Raw genomic sequence first — 25,807 nt, 5'->3', positions numbered from 1 at the left:
GAGATTTCCCCTCAATCTTTGTTCTGGGACAATTTTAAAATATATTTCTCGGTGACAATGAACTGCATGAAAAAAATTGAAAAATGTGTGTTTTTTTATTTTTTCTATCAAAGTTTCATTCAGGTTATATTCCTGGGTTGTTTTATTCTATTAATATTATTATTTATTTATATAGTGCCAACATATTATGCAGCACTTTACATAGTCTATTGTCAGATCACTAACTGCCTAAGGGGCTCACAGTCCAATGTGTGTGACTTAGTCATATGTTGTTAACACAGTCTAAGGCCATTTGTGATGGGAAGATGATAACCTAACTTAATGTTTTGGAATGTGAAAGAAAACCAGAGTGCCTGGAGGAACATACAGACTCCTTGCAGATAGTGTCCTGGCAACTGAGCCTCTGTGTTCCAGATACAGTGTTCTCCTCCGTTCCTTTTAGCCGGGCGCACACTCAGGCATTTTTCAATTACCACCCATCTGTTTTTGGGTGGTTACTGAAAAGTTTGGTCACAATACAAGGGCCACCACCAACCTTCAACTTCTTTCTACCCTGTTAAAAAAACATTCTGGGCAGAAAACTGCAGATATGTTTACTTTTTCATCGTAGTTTTTACCCTTTGGTGTCAATAAAGTATTCATGGGATAATGTTTATTTTATTACGTTTTCAGGTATCATAAGCTAATTTGGGGACCTCACAGGATAAACTCAGATTCCAGTGTTTCAGGAGTTATTATTGCTGGAGGAGAGAATGGGAATGTCATTCTTTACGACCCAGCTAAAATTATGGCCGGTAATGATGATGTGGTGATCACTCAGCAAGAAAAGCATACAGGACCAGTCAGAGCGTTGGATGTAAACCCTTTTCAGGTTAGATCTTTACTTAAACTTTCCATGCATATTGTTAATGATGACTTTTGTGTAAAATGTAAGAAAAATACATAAAATGTACCTATACATTGTTTAAAATATTTAGATTAAAAAACAAGGATCTTTTTGCATTTTGATGCTGAAGACCTGCAGCGTGACAGCCAAAAGTGTCAACCACAAGCAAAAGTCAGCGAACAATACAGACCTTTTAAAATGTCTCCTTTGTAGTTTTTTTTCCAATCTATTTGTACATGTTCATACATTTTTTTTTTTTATATAGACAAACCTTGTAGCATCAGGTGCCAATGAGTCTGAAATCTACATTTGGGATTTAAATAACTTTGCTCTTCCTATGACGCCAGGGGCTAAAAGTCAGGTAAACAATTTTTATTCATATTGTTTATTGTACATCGAAATGCTCTAATTTTTTACTGTATTGTCCTAGTTGTAGATGTTCCCCTATGATTCATGTAAGCCCTTGTTTGGTAATGGGGTACTAAAAACCCTTCTTGTGTACCCATGTACTGAAAATTAGGTAGATTGGTCCCAGCATAGATTAAAAGTCATTATCCTGGCACATGTAAGCTCCTGAAAAAGCAATATCTCTTATGAGCACTAAGGGTTGAGAGGTCCACACTGACTTGCAGTTAGTTACTATGTCAGTGGGCAGAGCTTGACATACCCAGATTAACTGTCTGTAAGATGGATGATACGTGTTGACCACCTGTTTAGGAAACTTGATTTTAGTGCCACTTTAAATTTAAACCAGTTAGTGTTAATCCCTCTAGCGTTCCAATTCTATTCGTATTGCCACGCAAAAAACGTTACATTTTTTTGCGTGGAAATTTTTTTTACATTGTAGGCCTAAAATTCTTAGGCATCAAAATTTGTCCAATATTTAATAAATTGAATAATAAACTTTAAATAAAAAAAACACAAAAATCTGTAAAAAAAATAAAAATTAACATGTAAAATTGCTGTACAGTAGCATGTATAATGTATAATAAATATATATATATATATATATATATATATATATACACCGTATTTTCCAGCGTATAAGACGACCCCCAGCTTTTCCAGTTAAAATAGAGTTTGTTGCACTTAAAAAAAAAAAAAAAAAAAAAAAACAGTAACAGAGAAAATTTTTACTTTAAATAATAGAATTGTCTACCCTTCTATGTAAAGTATTCACGCAGCTCCACCTAGTGGCTGTTTTTTAAATCACAATATTCTATAACGCGCATAGAAATCTATACCGCATGGCTCACAGCGTTCCCGAAGCTCCCTGACGGCTGACTCTTGGTAACCCGAGTTCGGATTTTCTCCCTGTTCAGGGGATTGGTAAGTACCCGGCGTATAAGACGACCCCCGACTTTGACACAGTTTTTTTGGGGTTAAAAAGTCGTCTTATACGCCGGAAAATACGGTATATATATATATATATATATATATATATATATATATATATATATATTATCAAGATTTGTTTGTATTGGACTCAATACAGCTATTATTTATTGAATCCAATGCAAAATTATTTGAATTTCCCTCTGCTCCTCCCGCCCGCCCCAACGCCACCGGGAAACCCCGGAGATGGTCTCTGCATTCACCAGCTGAGGATCAGAGGGAGAAGACGTGTTCTGAAGACCTGCGTGGACCAGCAGGACTCCGGGGGACGACAACGGAACAAGGTAAGTGTTTTTTTTTTTTTAATGACCCCGAGTCACACTTGGGATTACCACTAGGGGGGTTCATTGTGACAGTGTTAATCATACTAGCAACATATATGTATTTTGCCCATAGTTCTGCTTTTCTTTGTCTTCAAAACAAGAACCCTCTGTGATCCTTGTTGTAGAAAATCTTTCTGCATTGTCCTTAGGACATTCATCTGCAAAAATGCACACAATATGTGCATCTAGAAAGTTAAACACTATTCATTTACATTGATCTAAATCTTGGTGTAACTTCTTGTAGCCTCTGGAAGATATAAGTTGTATCGCATGGAACAGACAAGTTCAGCATATTCTGGCCTCCACAAGTCCCAGTGGTCGGTCCACTGTCTGGGATCTTCGGAAAAATGAACCAATTTTGAAAGTCAGCGACCACAGCAATAGGGTACGGTTGCAGACCACACATACATTTTGCATCTTATACATTTTCATTTTCTAATGTTATATTTTACTCATTCCCAACAATCAGATGCATTGTTCTGGCATGGCATGGCACCCTGATGTGGCTACCCAACTGGTTTTATCATCTGAGGACGACCGGCTACCTGTTATTCAAATGTGGGATCTCAGATTTGCCTCTTCTCCTTTAAGGGTGATGGAAAATCATACAAGGTTTGAGCAGTTCTCCTTTTTGGTATTTTTTATATTGGTTCAAATCCTAGCTGTATTGCCTTGTTGGCCATAAGGTTGTGTCATGTATAAGAATATTTTCTTATTCTGTGCTTGTAATTTCAGGGGTATTTTGGCTATTGCTTGGAGTTTAGCAGACCCAGAATTGTTGCTGAGCTGTGGAAAAGATTCGAAAATACTTTGTTCAAATCCTAATACTGGAGAGGTGAGTCCTTTAAGCAACATGAAAATACCTGGAGGATAGATATCAGTCTCTGCGACCTAAAAGTGTAAGGTCATGTACACATAATCTTATGAATGATTATATTGGACTAAATTCTAGGGAATGTACAGGGGTCCCCCAATATCGTTTAACAAGCTGGGGTGACCACTGCTCTTTTTTATGGAAGAGGAAAAAGTAAATGCACTGGCCCTTATTATGCTGCCTTTATGCTTTGAAACACTGTTTCACGTTGTTTTTCCAATTATATTGTTGTTTGTATTATATATTTATATTATTAAAGTTAAAATAGGTATGATTATTAGGTTTGCCTTTCACCAATATAACCATAGAGCTTAGCTTAACAGAAATTCAGGCTCTTCATGTTTGCTATAATGTCATTATTGACTATGAGCTTTCACTGCCATACACCTCTGAATCATGTTTACCAGGGGAAATCAAAATATTGATCATTAGAGATGGTTAATGAAATGCAGAATATTATTTTTGTATGCAAATTGCATTGGCTTGAAACCAAAATGCAGGGTTGGATTGGCACAGTTTCAAGTTGGTACAATTTGTATCAAAGTCTAACTTTATGCATCTCTTTGACCATCTCTAGTAATCACCAGCCACCTTTTGCTGCTGATCATGGGAAGGTGAATGTCACTTGGTGTGGCGAAAATTGGAGGTTGATTTTTTATTTGGTCAATATTGAGTCAGTTTGGTGTCACTTATACACTTGGCCTCCCATTGATTATAAAACATCAAATGTAATAATTTTGAAAATCTGTCTGGGGTAACATAATTATTGTTTTCAAATCTTGTTTAAGAAATATCAAGCTATATGTTTAAAAAATGAATGGCAGGAAAATGTAATGTAAAAATAATGCAGAAATAATATTTTTTTTGTTTTAACTAATTGTTCTTTCTTTGCATATTGCCAGATTTTATATGAGCTACCAACCAACACTCAGTGGTGTTTTGATATTCAGTGGTGTCCCCGTAACCCAGCTGTGCTCTCTGCTGCTTCTTTTGATGGCCGTATTAGTATTTACTCCATTATGGGTGGAGGCAACGACAATCTCAGTCAAAAGCAGGCAGATAAGGTAAATCTGTAAATGCAGTCTTTTATTGCAAATCTGCCAACACAAATACTACCACATTTTATGAATTGTGGTTTACTAACCTTTGTCTTGTGTGATTGATGTTTGTGTTGTATTTAATTATTTCTACCAAATAGCTCTCCTCATCTTTTGGAAACTTGGATCCATTTGGTACAGGACAGCCTCTTCCTCCGCTGCAGATCCCTCAACAGACCACTCAGCAGAGTACTGTGCTTCCATTAAAGAAACCTCCTAAATGGCTGCGCCGGCCTGTTGGAGCTTCATTTTCTGTAAGTGATTTTAATAATGCAGAAAAGCTTGCAGAGAGATTTATAAGGATATGTTAATTATGTTTAGATGAAATTTGTATCCATTAGGCACATCTGCTTAGAAAGGTTTTCGCAAATTGCAGCACATTTCTGAGCTTTATTGTATAGTCATGATTTGTGTTACAGTCCTTTTGCTTTCCAATTTTAGACAATAGTAGATTCTTTGGGCAAAATATATGTTCAGCTTTATGAAAGTTTCATTGTCATTTGATCTTGATAATTGGACAAACAGTAGTTCTTTTGGTGTACCAGATGCACATGTCCCAGCCCCTGTGTACGTTCTAATTTCTAAGAACTCTTGTTTGTGTCTATCCACACAGTTTGGAGGAAAACTAGTCTCGTTTGAGATGGAGAAAACTCAGCCAACACAACAGCATCCACAAGCCCAGAACTTCCATGTCTATGTCAGTCAGGTGGTCACGGAGCAGGAGTTCTTGAACCGCTCTAACAAGTTACAGGATGTGGTCAGCACTGGCGCATTTCTGGAGTACTGCCAGAAGAAGATCGATGAATCCAAAAGTGACTTTGAAAAAAATGTGTGGTCTTTCTTAAAGGTTGGTTCATGTGCTGTGGTTTATTGTGTTCCACTTGTCTGTCCTCTTCTAATATATCAGTACCTCTGGGATTGTTACTATATCTCTAGAAATAAAATTTAAATAAAACTAATTTCAATCATTTATTTTACCAATAATAACAATAATTCAACCTTCTAACCATTTTAACCAGATTTTGCTAAAATTGACAAAATAGAAAAACAATCGCATTGACAGGGTAGAGAGTGATTTGACGCTTCAGCATTTCAGTTGGTTCACAAAAGTAATTTCAAAAGCCAGTATATTGTGACTTTGTGCTATGCAATAAAGCATTGCAGTAAAGTAAGTGCAGTATTTATCTTTATAGTAAAGGTAGGAGTTCGTAAACTTTCTACATTTTTCAATAAAAAAACATGGTCACTTAGCCAGAAAATTATTGACAAAATCTCAGCAAATCCAAAATGACGTAACAATGGCTAATAAATAAACAATAGAAAAAACAAACAGCACAATAAAGGGCTGTATTTATATATTTTTTCACCTATTAATTAAGCTTTTTGTGCACAACCTTTTGAATCCCCATGCATTGCTAGTTTCAATGCACATTAAAACTGAGGCTCGTTCCACGTAGTGGCCAATTATCAAAAGAACACAGCAGTCACGGTAGGGAATGTTCTATCGTCTATCGAAAAAACACATAAATGTTGACTGAATAGAAAGTGTATTTTTTTTCTAGTATAGTTCCCATCAATTTCTCCAAGGAGTGGAGGAAGGAAGTGAAAAGCTAACTTAATAAAAAAACAACAATCATTCAAAACAATACATGTCATTGTAAATTTATTATAACAATATTTTGAATATTTGTACATTATGGCAAATAAATTGCTGTAATGATCTTAGACATCAGTTTCATTGCTGTTATTAGTAAAACAATATTTGAGACTTTCATTGGTTCACAAAATGAGTAACTTTTATGAGGGCTTACGGGATTACATGTTTTACTGTTTTGTTCTTCCAGTGCTTTAGTGTTCCCATATTCATGTATGCATTCTACAAGATAAACACCAGTCACATGTCCTTCTTGTTCCTGAAAGTTCTTTTTGACTTTTTAAGTGTTCTATCCTTCTATTAGTCCGAAGGATTTATCTAAATTTTGTTTGTCAGGACAGACATCTAGCATTTCTTACTCATGACTTTTAATTCTTATGACTTTTTTCCTAGGTAAACTTTGAAGATGATTCCCGGGGTAAATACTTGGAACTTCTGGGATTTAAAAAGGAAGATCTTGGAGCAAAGGTATACATTGACATCTCCCTTATTGTGCACTATGTATGTTTTCATTTTAGCAATGCTAGCTGGACATAGGTGGTGATTGCTCACTGAGCATCACAGAGAAAGCAGTTGGTCCAAATCTCTTTTACTTGCTTAAAATTGTTTTGCTCAACACTGTTTATTTTAATATGCTATACCATATGTATCCCAATATCCCATATCCCACATATAATAATACCTAGGTTACAAAAACTTTAACGGTTATATTACTAGTTAAAGTAAAGAGAAGTTTTGTAAATCAGTGTTTAACATCTCTCTGTTCTTTGCAGATAGCATCAGTTCTAAACCTTGCTGATGGAGCACAAGAGGTATGTTTCAGCAATTATGTCATCTTAAAAATGTTGTTCTCTATTCTGTTCTATTAGAACTAAACCCTTTGTCACAATTGTCCCCTACAAAAGTGTATATCACATACCTGAGAATTTCCCCTTCTGCTTTTTGCACAGTATTGGGCATTTTTCCATACAGTGATTCCCAGTTTCTGTGTTCCATAGCTATGTGCATTATTATGCTCTCCAAGCATTTTTTCACATTGGTTCATGTAACAGGAACTTTAAAAGGGAGAACAAACATATGTGAGCTATAATCACATAGGTTTTGTTTCCTGGTCCTAAAGCACCTGTTACAGAGCACCATGACACCATTTCTAAATGAGACTTGAACAGCATAGCAAATGGCCAGAAGGTGTAAGTTTCAGCATGCTAGAATTTAAATAGAAATTGGGCATGTGTGGGTGATCTCTATACTATAAAGTTTGCAGAGTTTATGTGACAAGTATGTAATATACATATTCTACTATTTGATGTGATTACACAGTTGTAATTCCACGATTTACACTGTAAATACAATAAAAAAAAAACCCAAAAGCTTTTAGCTTGCATGCTGTAATAATTATGCTGCTGTGCTTTGCATTTTATGGAGTCCTTTTTTTGTTTAATGTTTAAAACTGGTAGTTAACTGCATTATTTACCTAGGAGAATATGCTAACATTTGTATTCACATTGCTGTTAATTCATCTTTTTCATTTCCATGACATTGATTAGCTTGATCTATTAGGGTTCTACTTGTAAAGCAGTGAACCTGAAGAATCATACTCTGCAATTAAAATTGCATGCACCTGGAACATTGTACTGCTTTAATAACAGGCCTATAAATATCTCTTGGTTATCACTTTGGCTTCCAGCCTAATGTCTTGTTTGCGCTCACCCATTTCTGTTAGTTTATTAAAAGAGCCTTTGGTTTTAAAGTGAGAATTTTAGGTACTGGAGGATGGTAAAATATTCAGACCTACTTTTTGAGGTGTATGCTGATGAAACTAATCTATGGTAAATCAGTCAGGATAGACATTTGGAAGCACCATTGCAGACGTATAATAAAAGGTTAAAAAAAACAAAGAACAATGATTGTTTCAGGTCAGCAACTTCTCCAAACAGGGGGATTGCTCCTTTAAAAACAAGGTGGCAATAGTGGCTTTCCCAATTCTGTCTGTTGGCAGGAAGGACTTGCTATCAGGTTTTTTTATAATAATAATAAATAACCATAACAACTTGTTGATGCAGTAATAAAAATAAATTAAATGAATGCTGAATAGTAATAATAATATTATATCCAGTAATGAAATGATTTTGCTTGGTTGGATTGATTTAGGCTGAACTTGGGAAATATTGAAAATATATGCATACAGACAGGTTTGATATCAGAAGAACGTAGAGCCTTAACAAAACCTCACTTTAAAATACTGATTTTAATTAAGTTGCTTGGCTGTGCTTCATATAATCATGTTTGCATGTGTTCATTTGTGCAACCAAACATCATATGTTTTTATTTTTCTGTTAATTTGGGTACAAAATTCAGTACTACTTGTCAACCTATCATTGATTAGACTTGGACAAATCCTGCTCATGACTAACACTCGTAGTCAGGTCTCCTATCATGTCCTATGTTACATTGCCACCTAACTTCTAATGAACAATTTCCAAATATATACTTAACTGTCACCTAATACTGTACTTTTCTGTAAAGAATCAAATCAACATATAATATAAGGATAGTTCATAGTGGAAGGTGCTCCAAAAGTGGGTTGACCTACCAAAAATAACAAAAAAACATATTTATCTATTGTTAATTGAGAAAATTAGAACGCCATAGAAAATCTATGATGCATGCCTTCTACAGGAGGATAGACACTGTGCACAAACAAATTCTAAGGGCCGGTCTATGCAGGCTATATAAACACATCCCTAGCTTGCATGCTCCGTTTAGTCTGGTGTCCTGTAGAAGGTAGTGTATTTCTTTTCATCTGTGCTGGTTTAAAGCTACTAGTATGGAATTTTTCTTCCATCAAACAGCATTTCCAGTATTTCATAAACTGTAGTCCTAGACTATACTGGAGTTTGCCTCTAGATTTTACTGATAGATTTTACTTGATTTTAGACACTCCCCTTTCAATGTCTGCAAGCAATGTTTTTGGCACTGCACGGGAAAGAGAAGCTTGATGCGCCTCATTTATTTATAAATGATACACTCCGATATACCCCTATTTTATACTTTTGGCTGTACTACAGATCCTTTGTAGTGAATATATATATATATATATGTGTGTGTGTGTGTGTATATATGTATTCAAAAACAATATTTGAGCATCCTACTTTGGAATGGACACAATCCACTATGACTTGGTAAATTCTTTTTCCACAGTGATTTTAAATTGATTTAAACTATTCTCATCTTTGATCCTCCCTTACTATTTCTGTTTCTTTAACACTATTCTATAAAAGGGTGAGAAAGACTCTGACCAGGCTGTAGAGAGTGATGAGGAAGGAAATGAACCCACTGAGGAGCTGAACTTGGGGGAGGTACTTGTTTTATTTAATAATAATGTTTTTTTGTCCCTGCATTTTTGCAAGTTGTATTGTCACAGTAAGTGTGCTTGCAAGCCATACGTTAAGCTTCTTTTAAATGCCAAACATAGCATTCTGTGTTTTCTGTTTGTTCTGGTGGTTTAATAAATAAATAAAGGCAAGTCGCTTTCATTTGTTGGCATACATCATCCAAGGTAATGAACAACATATATGTTAAACCATTACATGCAGTATACAAACATTTTTATTTTATTTTTTTATAGAATCTTAGTGTGCACAAAACAGATGTTGCAGATGCTGTTCTATCTGGTGAGACCTTCAGTATTTCAGTGAGCGGAGGTAATTTTTGCATTTACATTTTTAAACAAGGTCCTGTTTTTCAATGAGAGGGTTTTATTTTTAAAAGATAACTCAGATTATACTGACCCCTAATTATTCCAGTTTAGCATTATGTAGCTAACTTCTAAACAACAGTGTATGCCTCAATCTCATATTCATTATTTGGTAATGTCCCTCCAGATATAATAAAAAAACAAAAAATATTATATCTTAGGCTACTTGCACGTCAGATGATTATCACCTAGGATGAACAGTCATGCTCATCTCGGGCCAGAATGTTACATGTATACAGCTGTCACCCAACATTGTTCATGGTTCTGTCAGGAGATCTATGAAGGACCATAGAACAGATCGTTCATCTGTCACTCTCTGATGCTGGAAACAATCACAAAATATTGGTGACAACAAAACTTGCATGTGTGTAGCCCAAGTGCACAATCTATAATCAGTTTGACCACTAGGTGACATTGCATTCATATTTTTTAGATTGGAGCAGATAATAGTTGAAATTCTTCTTTATAGCTTCTACATGAGCTATAACAATTTCAGTTAGCAATTAGTTGAGCAGATATTCTCTTAACCTGTACTAAAACATTTTATTGTAATTCTAGATGTAGATGGACTCATCACTCAAGCCCTGTTAACGGGTAACTTTGAAAGTGCAGTTGATCTGTGTTTGCACGATAACCGTATGGCAGATGCTATAATACTTGCTATTGCTGGTGGCCCTGATCTGCTAGCTAGAACACAAAAGAAATACTTTGCCAGGACACAAAGCAAAATAACAAGGGTATGTATTCTAATGTATAATTGTCAAAAGTAGTTGCGGATGTGACTGTTCCTGTTCCCTGGTTAGGTTTTCTCCCTGATTCGCATCTTATATTGAACATGGCATGTTGCCTGCACCTATGCTGTTTCACACAGGTGTAATTCTTCTGATAATTTGTTTAAAATGTTGACAGAACACAATACAGCCAGGCTATTTCAGCATTGCAAAACTGAAAGACAAAATTATAGACTTCACTTCTTTGCTCAGAAAATCAAAATATGAATGTAACAAGGAAGTTTCACTTTTGGGGTATGTAGGCTTGTGAAGTTGTAATAAGTCAAACAGTTTCATTCTAGATAGGATATACAATTTGCATCCTTTACCAAAATTCCAAAAAGGCTACTGACCACAGGCACAGACACCACTCTACTGCTTTCCACCAGGGCATCTATATAGCCAGAACTAATCCTGGTACAAACATTGCACTCCTTTTCTCACAAACAGTAACACTTGGAAGGGTAGCACAATATGCATTAACTATTTTACTATGACAACCTACTACACCTACCTACAACCTACAAAAAATCCTTTCAGTGAGCTACAGTATGCTATATATATTGCAACTATCATGTTTGACCCTTCACCCAATTAATTTTTTTTACTAAATTCCAGCTACTATTTTAGTAGTTAAGTGTTATTTATTTTATATTAACACATTTTTACCTATATTTTTTAAAGCTGATAACTGCGGTAGTAACAAAGAATTGGAGTGATATTGTGCAGTCATGTGACCTTAAAAACTGGAGAGAGGCTTTGGCTGCGGTGCTGACTTATGCAAGGCCTGAGGAGTTTGCTTCTTTATGTGGTATGTTTTATTAAAGATTGTCTATTTATGTTTTCTAATGCTAATTGTAAATGTGTAATTTTGGTCAGTTTTATAAACTGATATGTCCTAATTTATTTGGTATGTAATCCTTTTTTCAAATAAACATTTAATAGAGTATGCTTTTATGCCTTCAGCACGTACAGTGTATGCCGGGTAAAACTTGGCAACAGCTCTGTATGTGTAGACTTCTCCTACACACTAAAATATAAAAGGCACCTTCTCCTCTCACTTTCTGCCTGGCAAAAAATTGTAATTTTTACAAGAAATTAGCAAAAACATTGATTCAGATAGCAATTTATTAAGGCAATTATTAGATTTTATTTTACGTATAACACATAGCTTTCTTTTTATATTGTTGAATACTTTAAGTGGACTGCCTATTTGCTAGCCAGCAGTGGAATTTCATTTAATTTATCCTAAATCCCACTAATAAGTGCAAAATAGCATATAGTAGCTAATATTATAGCGTTAATAAAGATTAGCCCAGTGAGTTGAACCCTGAAAGTCATATATGTCCTCTTTAGAAATAACCTTTTTAATGTATTGTATGGTTTTGTCTTTTACTGTTTTGCCTGCAGATCTTTTGGGCAGTCGACTTGAAAAAGAGGGTGATGTTTCTCTACAGGCACAAGCTTGTCTGTGCTACATTTGTGCAGGAAATGTAGAAAAACTCGTCGCCTGCTGGACCAGAGCCCAAGATGGATCAAGTCCTCTTTCACTACAGGTGGGTGATTATGTTTCATTGCAACCTTGAAGCTGGAAATATTTTTTTCAGAAGAGTCAGTTTGCAGTGGCCTAATGATATTACAACTGATTGACTGTCCTTCAAAAACCTAAATTTGCTGCATTTTGTATAGCTAGTACAATAACAACTTAATATTCTTGAATTTCTCTATCATGTAATCAGGATCTCATAGAAAAAGTAGTTATCCTTCGGAAAGCAGTGCAAATTATGCAAGCTGTGGACACCCAAGATGTTGGAGCTTTGCTGGCTGAGAAGATGAGTCAGTATGCCAACTTGCTGGCAGCTCAAGGCAGCCTTGCTGCTGCTATGGCATTTTTGCCCAACAACACAAACCAGGTGAGATATTGATGTCATTTCTTATGCCAGTAGGCAGTATGTTGCTGTTAGTCTAGGAAACACTTATGGCAGCCCAAAGTTTGTAGAGTGGCAAGCTTATTGTTTTCCTCTTTTATGCATCAGCTAAATGTCATACAGTTGCGGGACAGACTGTCACGAGCACAAGGAGAAGGTCACACAACCAGTGCTGGAAATGTTGCACCTCGTGGAGGACCAGCTACAGTACCACATCGCCTAACACCACATGCAAAGCCTGAGAATCAGTACTACCCACAGGTAACAATATAAATAGGCCTGATGATTTGGAATATCTGAATATAATTGGTGGCCATTCAGTTTGGATTTTTATTTAAAGTCCTTTTAACACATGTAATAAGCCAATTCAAATTTACTCAGTTTACTTCAATTCTTCTTTCTACCTCCCTAACGGCTTTTTTTAAAGCACTCCCTACAGATTTCAATTATGGACTGAACTGAAACAGCTATTGTTTTTTTTTTTTTTTTAAATGATACCGCTTTGTGAATCATTTGTGTGCACATATTTATGTATTCAAACAATATTATAGTATTCAACAAAATCTGCAAAATTTGATAATTTGTGATATCCTTTAAAACAAGCCATAACAATTTCCCTTTAATGTGGTGGTAATAGTTAATAATACCTTATGTATATGTCTACTAGCTGAAGCTGTAGGTAAGAATCATGTTTCTTGGTTGACTGTACATCCATCATTGGCTCAGCCTACACAAAAATATTTGTTTGTTTCTGACCACATCAGTCTGCTTTGTGTATGTTGGAACCTGGTATTTCTTCCAATAGTTATCCATGACAGATATTTAGGATTACATGTCCATCATTTATCTTTTTCCTTAAAAATGGAAATGAAAACCTTTTGCACTGATCCAAGGAGAAATTTAGTTCTCATCTCCTAGTTTGTCCAGTGATTTGTTATTTCTTTGTTTACTTCAGGCTAGAATTGCCCCTACTGTCACTTCCTGGAGTAACAAAAACCCTACTGCCCTTACCAGCTTTCAACCTGCTGCCTTCTCCTCCTTTGATACACAGGTATTATATTGTGGTCCTCCACAGATTTGATGCTTTCTACCCTTTTCCACACTTAGTTTTTTTTTTTGTTCACCTAGTCTGTTTTGAACTTCACTGGGCATGTGTTGATCCCTTGCACAGTGCAGATCTTCATATTACTTGCTCTATAGACCATTATACAGCATGATTTAGTAAGGGAGGTGCCCAAAAAAAATATATACAGTTTATGCCTTTGTGTAATGCTGCTTTTCCTGAGAAATTAGCTACATAGAGGTAATACTCTCTATCTGCTCTCTAAAGATAAGCTTTATGACAAGGCCCTGCTTGGATACTATGCTGCAATATATATTTTTTACAACACTTAACAGCACGTCTGTTCTTCTTTAGAAGAGTGCATGATTGGGGCATCATACAAAGAAAATCAAAATGGAAAGCCACTAGCGAATTAAATGTTTGTATAAAATTGGATGTAATATTCACAAGCAGGAATCACAATTCTGTGTAACTAAGGATGTCTGTAATATAACGGATAGTCTTACTTTTGTTTTCAGAGAGAAAATGCACCACAGCCTGGCTTTAATATGCCAGGGATCTTGTTTCCATCTCAACCGACACCTGCAGGACCACCTCCAGATTCCAATACAAACCCTTACAATATAGGCTCGCAAGTTGGACCACGACCGCCCTATCCACAGAGTATGTGCGCTTGTGTCTTCTTTTATCACAGCAATTATTAGCTTAGGTTGTCAGTTTTTTATTGAAACAACAGAACTGTAGTAAACATTAGCTTAGTATGAAATCCTATACAGCCTACCATTTAAGGGGCCCAACAATAGTGATTGGATTAAATATAACTACTTTTTTTTCACTTGGATATGGAGTCTGACCAGTAAAATACAGTTTTATATCATTTTAGTGAAGGCACAGATGATTTCCTGGATTGGTGTCCTAACATACATAGTGCACACATACAGTTATAACCACAAAAATGTGTAGTTGTTGTTGGAATAGTAACAATATTACATATAATTCAAATAGTTTTACTTAAAGCACATTTATGCTAGGATTTTGTCAAAATGTGATTTGTCAAATTAAGAGTGGCTGCTTTGTCCCTACATCATCCTCTCTGGGACAAACATTGCTCCTCGTTTGCTAGTGGGCTGCCTTTGATATAATTTCTGTGCATGTGGCATCTTTCATTCTTTATTCTTGATGTGCCAAAAATGAGCCAGGATGTACATTGCATAGTGCATGAGGCAATGTACATAGAAAATGCAAACTTTCTAGGAGCTTGAGTGGGAGGGGGGTTCTTTAACTTAAGAGCCTTTGTCATGTCTCTTCTGCCTAAAAACGTCCAAATCCTAGCATTTTTTCAGTAAGGCTGTGAACAACTAAATACACGGTTAAAAACATAAATTTGCTGTAATTTAGAACAGACACTGAAAAGATTATTATACTACTTACTGTTTCATCTCCCTGCTGATTAGACAAAAGCTATAATTTTGGTTTATCCTCTGTGAACAGGCTTGAGGTGGAAATGTTAGAGGCTGCAAATGCCAAAAGGAAATTTAGACATGTAAATGACTGGGTGAACATTAATATAAATCATTTGGCAATGGTAACTGTAAACATATGTGTGCCTAAACTGTATTTAGCTTTACCTTTATGCCTAGGCTTAGTGCTAATCTTTATTGTTGGTATGCTCAAAATTTATGTTATAGCAGCATGTTATGCATTCTGATAATGAAGAGACTTTTTTTGTTTTGTTTTTTTTTGTTGTTTTTTACTAATGCAATTCTCTTCTTCCCCTCTTTATTCTGTATAGCCTTTCCTCAGCCACAGCACTATAACCTTGTTCATGGGGGACAAGCTGTCTATCAGCCCCAGCAATCTGCCTCGATCCAGTCTACTTCTCCCTACCATAGTTCTCCTTACAGCTCATCTTCTCATTCTAATTCTCAACCCCCCTATCCTGTGCAACCTCAACCCTCTCAAGTGTCGTCATCTTCTTCTTTAAATACTTCTGGAGCGTCCTTCCAGCATGGTGGACCAGGGGCTCCAGCTATAAATTCACCTTATGCAATGCCTCCTCCTCCTGGACCTACAGGTACTCTGCCTGCCGCCAGTGAACTGCCTGCATCCCAGAGAACAGGTCTGAGCATGAAATGGGGGTTAGTGGGAGCATGGGATTTACTCTTTTTGCTATTTTACGAGGACCTGCAGAAATTGCATGAGTTTATCGCTGACTATAATTCTGTGCTCTTTGCATTGTTTTTGTGTATTGGATTGATGGGCATGAAAAAAACATATTACTATAAAATAGCTATAGAGGGTACAAAATAGTTTTTTTGGCAAAATACTTTTTTTTTTTTTTTTTGTACATACCTCCTATTTTAAAAGCAAATCTCCTGCAGCTAGGTTTAAAATTAGGAATTGACCAGAAGAAATATTATTGTGGCCATACACTAAATGCCTGATTACATTTCTTGATTATCTGAAAACCAGTCTTTGATGACCACATTTTGCAGAACCTGCAATTGCCATATGTAGAAGCTGTTTGAAGAAGATGTTTATCATCAGATAAAGTACTTCCAGTTGTCAAAAATTCCTTTTACACTTCAACTTTCACATGTTATCTATTTTCTGTCTATGTATGATGGGAAATATTTATCTTTGTTTTGGAGACTGGTGGAGGGGATGAGTAATTAACATTCACCCTCTACTGCCAGTCTGCCAGGTTGCTGTTTCAGTCTTTTAGTCATTACCCCAGGCAGGAAATGGACATGACCCTTTGTCCTGCAGCTTTGCAAATACCAGACCTAAAAGCCTGAATAACAAATATTTTGAAAAAAAATTTAAAAGAGAACAAAAGTAGTACAAAATGAGTCCCATTAAATCCTAGTTGGAATTTCAGTTCACTAAATATTATCTAGGTGCATTAAAACCACAGGTTAGTAAACACTGTACAGTTAGTTTTTTCTTTAGAAAGGTGCCACAGCCTGAGTGGAAAGTCCTATCCAGTAATGTACAGAAGGTAAAGAAATCTGCCCTTGCACTCTGTGAGAAAGCGGTGATATCTGTTTAAATGTCTGACCTCTCTTCCCCATTAGTCAGATTTCTAGGTTTACAAAAAGCAAAGCTAAGCTCTAGCTATGACTAAGGAGTCATGTTAAACATTCGCAGACACCGCTGCTTCAACACAGAGAGTATGGGTACATTACTGTTGTAAACTGGCAGGTGACAGGCGTTTCTACTCGGGCTTTATTTTCTCTAGAAAACCGCTAAACTATAAATCTTTATACAGCTTTAGCTTTTGTTTTAATGCATCTGGAATATATTCAACTGATTTAAACATAAACTTTCAGTTTGGCTTTAAGCGTATAATATGTCCATTATGTTATTTCCAAATGTATAGTAGTATTATAAATAAATACTATATAAGTGATTTTTACATTTCATCTGCAGAGTATGTCGTTGCTCAAGATATGGCAGCTTACCTTCCAGGTGAACAGTGTGCTGCAGCAAATCGCAAATCAATTAGCAATACTTTGTAGACATTTGCTAAAATGCCTTTCAAGCAATATAATTGTATTGCCTTCCATAATTACCTTTAATAGCCTTTGGCATTCTATTGAACAATCAACTAAAATGAAAGTATGATCCCACTTGAAGCTGAACTCAAGCCAAAACTTCGGTTTGGCACAATGTGGAAGAGTAAAATCGCTGTCAGGTTTTTATTGCTAGGGATTTTCTTTGGGTTTCTGTCCCACTGGCAGTTGTCTGAGGGGAATTAATCTTCCGAGTCACCTGTTCCAGTAATGGCTGTATAAAATTGTATTTTCTATTTATCAACAAAGGAAAATACAAGTAGAAAATCACCTAAAAGATACCCAAATGTCAATATAAACCTGACACTTTCTAATTTTTTCTCACTCTAACTTGTTTTGGATAGATGTCTACTTTAAGGGATCTACAATAATGTGCATTTCTGTGCATTTTCTATAAATTGATAAGTTATATTAACTAAAAATTATCCTTTACGTGATTTAATCAAGTGAATTGGTAATTTAGATGACTTTCTTTTATTATATGTGCCTTAAAATCTAGTCTGTTATCAGTTATACTCCTAATAATACAGCCTAAAATATAATTACATAACCTATTGCATTATAGAATAATAGTCCCCTCAGTTACTTGAAAAGTATTTTTAAGGTAAAGTTCATCTTAAGGTAAACTTGAAAAAGCTACACTTTACATAAGATAAAAGCAGGCACAGAATGAAGCCATTACATATTTGTGAAAGATAGTTCAGCTTCTTAACATATGCAAAACATACAGATTCTACATATCATTCTGTTTTTGGAAAATATCTGCTTTATCTGTGTAGCCAGGTTTTTCTGTCTGCTGCAAACCTTATAGTAGAGTTTTATGTATTTAACCCTTTATACTTCGCAGCAGAAGTTTTGAGACTCTCTTAGAACTGCAGTAATGAGTCAAAGTTGAGGAAACAGTCTGGAAATCCAGCCTTTTAAAGGGTATCCTATACCATCCTATATCTGTGGTTGAACTAAGTGCTAAGGGGCACACTTAGACTAGTTTCAACTTATTGAACTCATTATAACATTTGCCAACATCCATAAACTGTGATCCAACTTACACAGTTGTCAATCACAATATATATGGTTTACAAGAACTGTAAATTACCAATTTATTGGTTCATCAAAACTGCTGCGTCTCTGATTATACAAAGTTGCTGCTTCCTTATCAGGAGGATGAACCCATGTCAAAATTAGTAAATTTGTGCCCTCACCCCCCTCCAAAAAATTGTTTTTGTCTGACCATTGATTTGCCTTACAGGGCCTTTAAATGGATGGAATGATCCCCCTGCACTGACTAAAGCTCCGAAGAAAAAGGTATTGTAGACTACTCTTAAAAACATACAGTCCTTTCCAGTAATGCTAAGCAAAACTCTTTATTTGAAAGAGAGTAAAAGCATCTAACGTTCTGTCCTATTGATCACTAGAACAAGGACAAAATAAATATAGCTCCAGTAGGGATACAGGCAGTAAAAAAAGAAACAAATTGACCCACTGGTTGTTATCATATGCTGCAGTAATATGCCACATATATAGTTTTGGGGCTTTTCAGGTACCTGAAACAAACTTAATACATAAGCTTCAAATTTCATTATTTATCAAATTTAAATCCACTTAACATAAAAATCTCATATATTTCACAACCATTTAAAATAAAGCTTAGACAGTTGGTTCATCTAATCAAAAAGTTAATCGCAGGGTCTTCATCTTTCAAGTTTTTAGGTCCCTAACGCATTTCCTCATATCAAATATATCTGCGGACCAAGTTAGATTCCAATTTATCAGTTCACTCATGTCTAAACTCATTTTAATCAGATCAAATATGATAAATATATGTCTTCACATTGTGCAACAAATGATCAAAAAAACAGGAAAAACTATGCATTAACTTTACATATACATCACTTCCTTGGGTCACCTTGACTAATTAAAGTATAGTCATTAGCACCCTTAAGAAAGCAATAGAAGAGCGTGATAATCGTTCTCTGAGATCTGAAGATGTAGTGACATTAAATTATTATCAAGTTTTGGAATGTGCAGACTGGTTCTTTAAGAACCAGCTCTGCAAGGCAAGTGTTTGAACGGCTTCGGGGAGGTGCGCAAGGTCATTCATACCGATACTGGTCTAAACCTAAATGATTCTGCTGAGGGTATTGTTAACGTCTTCTCGACTCCAACAAACTACAATGGCCACAACAAGAATGGGGGGTCTTGCTATACATTTTCAGATTTTTATTTCACATTAGGCTGATGGCAGTAGGAGAAAAGAAATTTATTTCTGGAACATGTAGAGAGAGATTTTGGTACACAAACAGGATCTCAATTTGAAAATCTACTTAATGTTTTCTCTCCAATATAAAAGATGTTCATTCTTTTGCAGATAATATATTGAATTTATTTTTTGTCCTCAGGTTGTGGATAACTACTTACCTCCTCCACCAATAACAGCTCCCATCATGAACCCCTTGGCAGATCCACGTTCCCAGCAGCAGGTTACAGTTCCTGAGCCTTCAGCCCATTATCAGCCTTCTCAGATGCCTCGAGGCCAACCAGGAGTACAGAATACTTTTTCTGCTGTGCCTCCATCCACTGGACAACCTGGGGTGCATTTTGATTCCGCAAAACCTAGTATTGAGGGTGCTCCTGGTGCACCAATTGGAAACACTATGCAGGTCATTATGTTCACTTAGCCTAAAAAACATATGTGCTCTTGTGCTGGGAATTGATTTCCCAGTCAGCTAGTTTACAAAGTTCTTTCATTTTTCAAGTCTAGTATGAAAACAACAGAAAAACCTGTTTTCTGTTTTTTTATCAGGATACTTCAATAAATAGGTGAAAATCAAGAAGGGTTCAAAAACACTCCTAGATATACCAGTGATTATGTTCACTGCAACATTCCTCATTACTTTCCTAGTTGGAGTAGATGTCTTCTTTAATTGAAGTAAAACTTTAGCTTCCCACTAAAAATATGGGCTGTAGCATTTAATTGTTAGTGCATCTTTTCTAGCTGTTTTCGCTTAACCCCCCTGAGATCCACAAATATTGATTGACCCTGCCACTGAAATCCACACAGTGCAAATTCTTTGATTGTGATGCAACAATTAAGTGCTAATCAAACTCTGATCTCTGATATTACAAAGTAAAATCTGATTACCGTTCTCATGAATTTTGTCTAAATTTTGCAGAATGTCTTTCATGTTTTAAACAATTGTACCACGTTGTTTAGCAGTGCTTTATGAATGTTGCATGTGTTTTTTAGACAATGCATGCCCTCCCTGCCGAAAAGATCACCAAGAACCCAATCCCTGAAGAACACCTTATATTAAAGACCACATTTGAGGCCCTGATCCAGAGATGTCTGTCCTCTGCTATTGACCCAGTAAGTGACTTTTTATTTCACTTTTCATTCTATATTTTTAAATATTTAGAATCTTCATATTATGTATTAGCATTGTCATTATACAGTATATCTTTTCTTGCTTTTACATTGGTCTAAAACCCTTTTACCTCTTTTTAGTTCTATACCCTATGTTGTAATCTGTGACAGGTATTTGCTTTGTGAAAATGATGCTTCCAGTTCTGAGGTGTTCTATGCTGGCAGAGCTAGTAACAGCCACAACACTTAGCTTAGCAAGTCTCCCGACGTGGACTTTGCATAGCAATGAAGAGGAAAGGGTTGAATAATCAGATTGGTTAGTAAGTGCTGATCTTTGGGTGGTTCTATATATTGGACTGATCAGCCCTATTTAGACTTTAAGCAAGTTGGACTGCATATCTATTTCCATAGCTTTAATTAGGATTTAAAATACTTTATTAATTAAAAATGTATACTGTAGTGATTGAAAATTTACTGTTTAAAGTAATTCTAAATAAAGCCAATGGTTGCAGAACTTTTGCCATTACTATCCTACAATCTTTGAAAAACAGTTGGGTAAAATTAGATTGCTAAAATGTTAACATGTTCATGTACATTAATCAGAAAGATTTGAGTCTTTGTGGCTGCTGCCATGTCCTTTAAAGATTTTTGCCTAAATCACAGTGGCATGCAAGGTCAAGAGACTACCTGCTGAACATATTCTTGGATTCCAATCTGAAATCTTACTCTTCTATCTTTATTATCAGTGTTAATTTTATTTTTTTACTTTTCCAGCAAACCAAAAGGAAGTTGGATGATGCTAATAAGAGGCTGGAGTGTCTGTATGACAAGCTCAGAGAACAAACAGTAAGTCTGCATTTTTTTGTATTGATGGGATAAGCATTTGTGAACCCTTCTAAAACTGACACTACTGTTTGTTCTACCACTAAACCTGATTATTTACCAGTGTACACTCTTTTTCTAGTGTTAGTTGTGTAGCAACACTCATAGTAGCTTGTATGCAGTGAGTTTTTCATTGTGGCCATTGCATAAATGGTTTTGTTTGCGTCTCTCTAGTCGATTGCTACCTTTTGGCCAGCTTGCACAGAACAACATACTTCTAATTGTACTTGGACATTATAAATCACAGTAACTGTTGTGATGCAGCCAAAAAAATCACATTTCTCTTGTCATCATTGTGTGCAATAGGTCCCCCATCTGCCTAGTGTCATGTGTTAAAGCTGAACTCCAAACAGATAAAAAAAAAAAAATCATTGTGTCCTAACAATGCCTCCTGTAGTACCTTGCACAGCCGGTTTGAAAGTAGAAGAGACAGCACTTTGAAGCAGTCAGAGCTATTTTGCTTTTCACAATTTAATGTACAGCGCTGCGTAATATGTTGGCGCTATATAAATCCTGTTTAATAATAATAATAACAATGTGATCAGTGAACAGCCTGAAATGAGAGAGAGAGAGAGAGGGATTTTTTTATTTTTCTGTTTATCACTAGACTAGATGAACACAATTACAAATAATTTGGGAGCGAAACATTTTATATATACAGCAAGTTTTGCAGCTGTGTGTTTGGCTGTTTGCCTGGACGTGATAATATATTACTGGATTTTTCTCTGCCATATGATAAACATTTGGGGTAATTGTGTCTATCATGCAGTGACAGTTTACAATGACCCTCTTCACTGGATTTGTTTTATAGTGATTTTTTTTTATCTTCTGTAATAATTGTGGTTTAACCAGTGGTTTTCTCTGTTACAGTTATCCCCTGCAATAATTGCAGGTCTTCACAACATTGCCAGAAGTATTGAATCACGCAACTACATTGAGGGGCTCAACATCCATACCCACATAGTGAGCACAAGTAACTTCAGCGAGACGTCTGCCTTTATGCCTGTACTTAAAGTAGTCCTCACCCAGGCCAACAAGCTTGGAGTGTAATTTTTTTCTCTTCCCAAAGGACTTCAGCATTTCATAAGGAAAACTTAGCTTCTGCACCTTGTAATAGTTGACGGACCAAGGACTAGCATGTTTTTAAAAGTGTCAGAACTCAAACCTCAGTGACTCCTGAAGATTGTCATTCACGTTTATTATTTTTTAATGTGAGGAGTTTTTTTTTTATTATTATTTTCACACTGTAATATGTCTCAAAGCTTTACAGATTACTTAAAGCATGATTCAGATTCCCAGAATTTTGCTATTCTAATATCTGAGCAGAGCTTTTTTTTAATTTAAAAGGTTCGCATTTCCAAAAAAAATTGGTTGCCAAATGATGTCAACTACAATAAAGTATGTGATCCATATCAAATCTCAAATGCCTTTACTGTCATGTTATTAGCTTGATTACTAAATGTTGAATTTTGTTCAATGCATAATTTTTATCAATTAGTTGTTATCAAGGCAAACAAAATGATTCCAGGACTTGTAAGAGGAATTCTTCTCCACTTTGTATTCTGTTTTAGATGCAAGTGTAATCTGCTTACAAAAGAGCTCCATTAAACATTATTTTTATGTTAACCTTTTCCTGTTACAGCATATTTTTAGAACTCTACAATAATTTCTATTACAACAAACATTGCGGTGTCCTTAACCATGTAACCGACATTCACACATAAGGATTTACTTTTTGTTTCTTTGTGTGACAATGTTTTCTCATTATGTCATAGCTGATTAGCACTCGGCCCCCTTAATGAACTTATTATCGTCTGGTAACCATGTTGTTAGTCAGCCTGATACAATAAAAAGGTGAGTACATAACATTTAAATGGCCACATTATAGACTGGCTATGGCAAACACTTTACTGGTCATTTAGTATTGCAATAATACCTCAGTTTAAGATATGCTTTTAAATAAAAATGTGAAAACCATATAACTTTGGCGTATAAATTTCTAAAATCTAAAGAGAAACAGAACTTTTCTTTGAGTTTTCTTTTCTAGCTTGACCTTGAGGGATAAAACCTTATTTAAACTGACTGAAGGGGGAACTGCAGCTAATTGGACTAGCTGGAGCTTGTAGTTCTTTAGTCACTGGGGGCTAAAACATTTACCCTTTTTGGAGAGAAGACTGGGGATTTTAATTATCTTTCGATCGGTCGAAGATTGTGTCTTTACAAATGTTAATTTGAAAGCCGCTCACTGTGTACTAGGTGAGAGAGTGTTAGTGAGTACATAGGGAGGGGTTCAAAGTGGTCACCAGGCAAAGATAGGGAGTGATGTGACCTAGAGAAGTAATCAGGCTTAGAAGGGTCTAGGTCTAGGTACAGGGCACTAATAATGGCAAGGCATCAGTGTGGCTCCAAAGCAGTAAGGAGAGTGGCAGGGACTGGATAGGGGGTCACTGTGGACACAGGTAATAGAGGTGGTAGGGGCTGGAGTATAATGCAGTAACAGGGACTTAACAAGGGTTCTGTTTGGGCACAAAGTAGTGATAAGTGAGAGGAGGGTTCCGTATAGGCACAGGGCAGTAATAATAGTTACAGGAGGACAAAAAAGGATTGAGTTCAGTTTGGGTAGTTAAGACAGGAAATACAGGATAGTAAAAGAGGTTTCAAAATCTGGGGAGGGGTTTAATTTGGGCAAAAAACAATAACAATAAGAGTTGACCATGCTATTGGTAATCTTTGACCTGGAATAAAAAAAAAAGGTTGTGTACAATTACCGATTAAGCAAACCTAAATATTGTTCTCACTACTACATTCATCTTTTAAAGCAATGATTTTTACTGCAGCATATTGCTTTGTGGCCAACACAGACAATTCTCATTAAATTCCATTTGTATATTGAGTAAGCTCAGCTTTCAAATATATTATATGGAGGGAATGCCAAAAGGGTGGTGAACAGGCAGGCAAGTTTGTTTTTTTGCAGAAAAGACATAGGATGTTCTTTCTGTAACAAAGAACTTACCTGCTCACTTGTTTAATGTTTACCATTAGTTCTGCTTAAAACGGCATCTGACACTTTTCTATATAGAGCAAAGTGACAGGATCTCTTGATAGGAAATCTGCACCACCACTACTGTGACATTGCCAATGTCAGAATGAATTTCTTTTAAATATACACCAATGGAAACTAAAGTTTCCCAATAGGAACTGTGTTTAAACAGTATGAACACTAGAGCATTCCTTTTTTTATGCTCTACCATGAAGTCCAGCCCAGAAACCCACTTTAGTCTGTTCTGGTGAACTACTAGACATGCCTAGTTTGGGCTTGTTATACTCCATATTGTTTTACTGATCAATATTCTGCAGAATTATGAGCCTAGCCATAATAGGAGAATTCTAGGTATGTCCACAGAGAATTCCAGCCAACATGAACTCCTACGCCCTCCTACACTTTGCTATAATTGGATGGTCCAATCGGTCATTCTTCTGAGTACTGGTCTAGAAAAAGCTATGTCTGCCTGTCAGAAGGGCCTCTCGCACAGGATATTTTTGTTGCGAAGGACAACTTTACTGAGTGCTGCAGTGAGCCCAACAACTCTGAATACCCACTTGACTTAATAACAAGCAAACAAACCATCACTTGAGCAGTGGCAGATGTAACCAACAGCGGCCCCCTGTGCAGAACTGACTTGGGACCCCTGTGAAAGCCCCTGTTGGCTGAGGGTCTGGGATTCTCATGGAGCAGTATGTCCGCCTTTGCATTTCTTTTGTTTTTTTACTGTTGGTATAATTCATTTATACTGTAAGTCTTTATTGTTCTATATATGTTTAGGCATGGTGTGTTTTGTCCTTTACCTTATAAAACACCATAAAACGTCTAGGCTGTATGTCTAAATTCTCCAAGTAGAAATAATTTAACCTTATCTCCTAAGCACTACACTAAAAGTACATTCTATGTCATCCCTATCCAATGTGGCATCGGGTTAGACAAATGTGAACAGTGTTTAAGGGCAAAATTATAACTGAGTTTTGCAAAAGTAATGAATCATGCTTCCGAATAAACTTGTGATTGCAGCTAATGAAACCAGCATTCGAAAGTACAGAAAGTACAAAGGCATGACATGATTCACCTATTAATATAGGTGAATCATGTCATTACTATATATTACTATATTACTATTCACCTATTATTATATTGTGTACTTTTAAGGTACACAATATAAGAAAAACCCTTTACTTTATCCATAA

At 35.9% G+C, this 25,807-nt stretch overlaps 1 protein-coding gene across 7 annotated transcripts; it reads left to right on the top strand.

Moving 5' to 3' along the window:
- Positions 1-676: 676 nt before the first annotated feature.
- On the top strand, positions 677-23,194 carry SEC31A (SEC31 homolog A, COPII coat complex component). 7 transcript variants are annotated; one of them, XM_072405319.1, is made up of 26 exons: positions 677-871; positions 1,152-1,247; positions 2,849-2,989; positions 3,074-3,216; positions 3,340-3,439; positions 4,381-4,542; positions 4,677-4,829; positions 5,189-5,422; positions 6,623-6,697; positions 7,003-7,041; positions 9,511-9,588; positions 9,858-9,933; positions 10,545-10,723; positions 11,441-11,567; positions 12,167-12,312; positions 12,496-12,669; positions 12,793-12,945; positions 13,640-13,735; positions 14,266-14,410; positions 15,540-15,821; positions 17,180-17,218; positions 18,572-18,627; positions 19,722-19,982; positions 20,570-20,689; positions 21,461-21,532; positions 22,439-23,194. In XM_072405319.1, the coding sequence occupies exons 1-26, from the start codon at positions 788-790 to the stop codon at positions 22,616-22,618; spliced, it is 3,411 nt and encodes a 1,136-aa protein (XP_072261420.1). In that variant the 5' UTR covers positions 677-787; the 3' UTR covers positions 22,619-23,194. The 7 variants fall into 7 exon arrangements, with proteins under 7 accessions (XP_072261420.1, XP_072261418.1, XP_072261421.1 ...); XM_072405317.1 differs by having other exon boundaries at positions 15,540-15,866; XM_072405320.1 differs by lacking the exon at positions 9,511-9,588 and having other exon boundaries at positions 15,540-15,866.
- The last annotated feature ends 2,613 nt before the right edge of the window (positions 23,195-25,807 follow it).

This window comes from Pyxicephalus adspersus, chromosome 3 (genome assembly GCF_032062135.1).
Source record: "Pyxicephalus adspersus chromosome 3, UCB_Pads_2.0, whole genome shotgun sequence".
NCBI lineage: Eukaryota > Metazoa > Chordata > Amphibia > Anura > Pyxicephalidae > Pyxicephalus > Pyxicephalus adspersus.
Note: the sequence above shows the minus strand (reverse complement) of the source record. Positions and strands in the feature narration are given on the sequence as shown.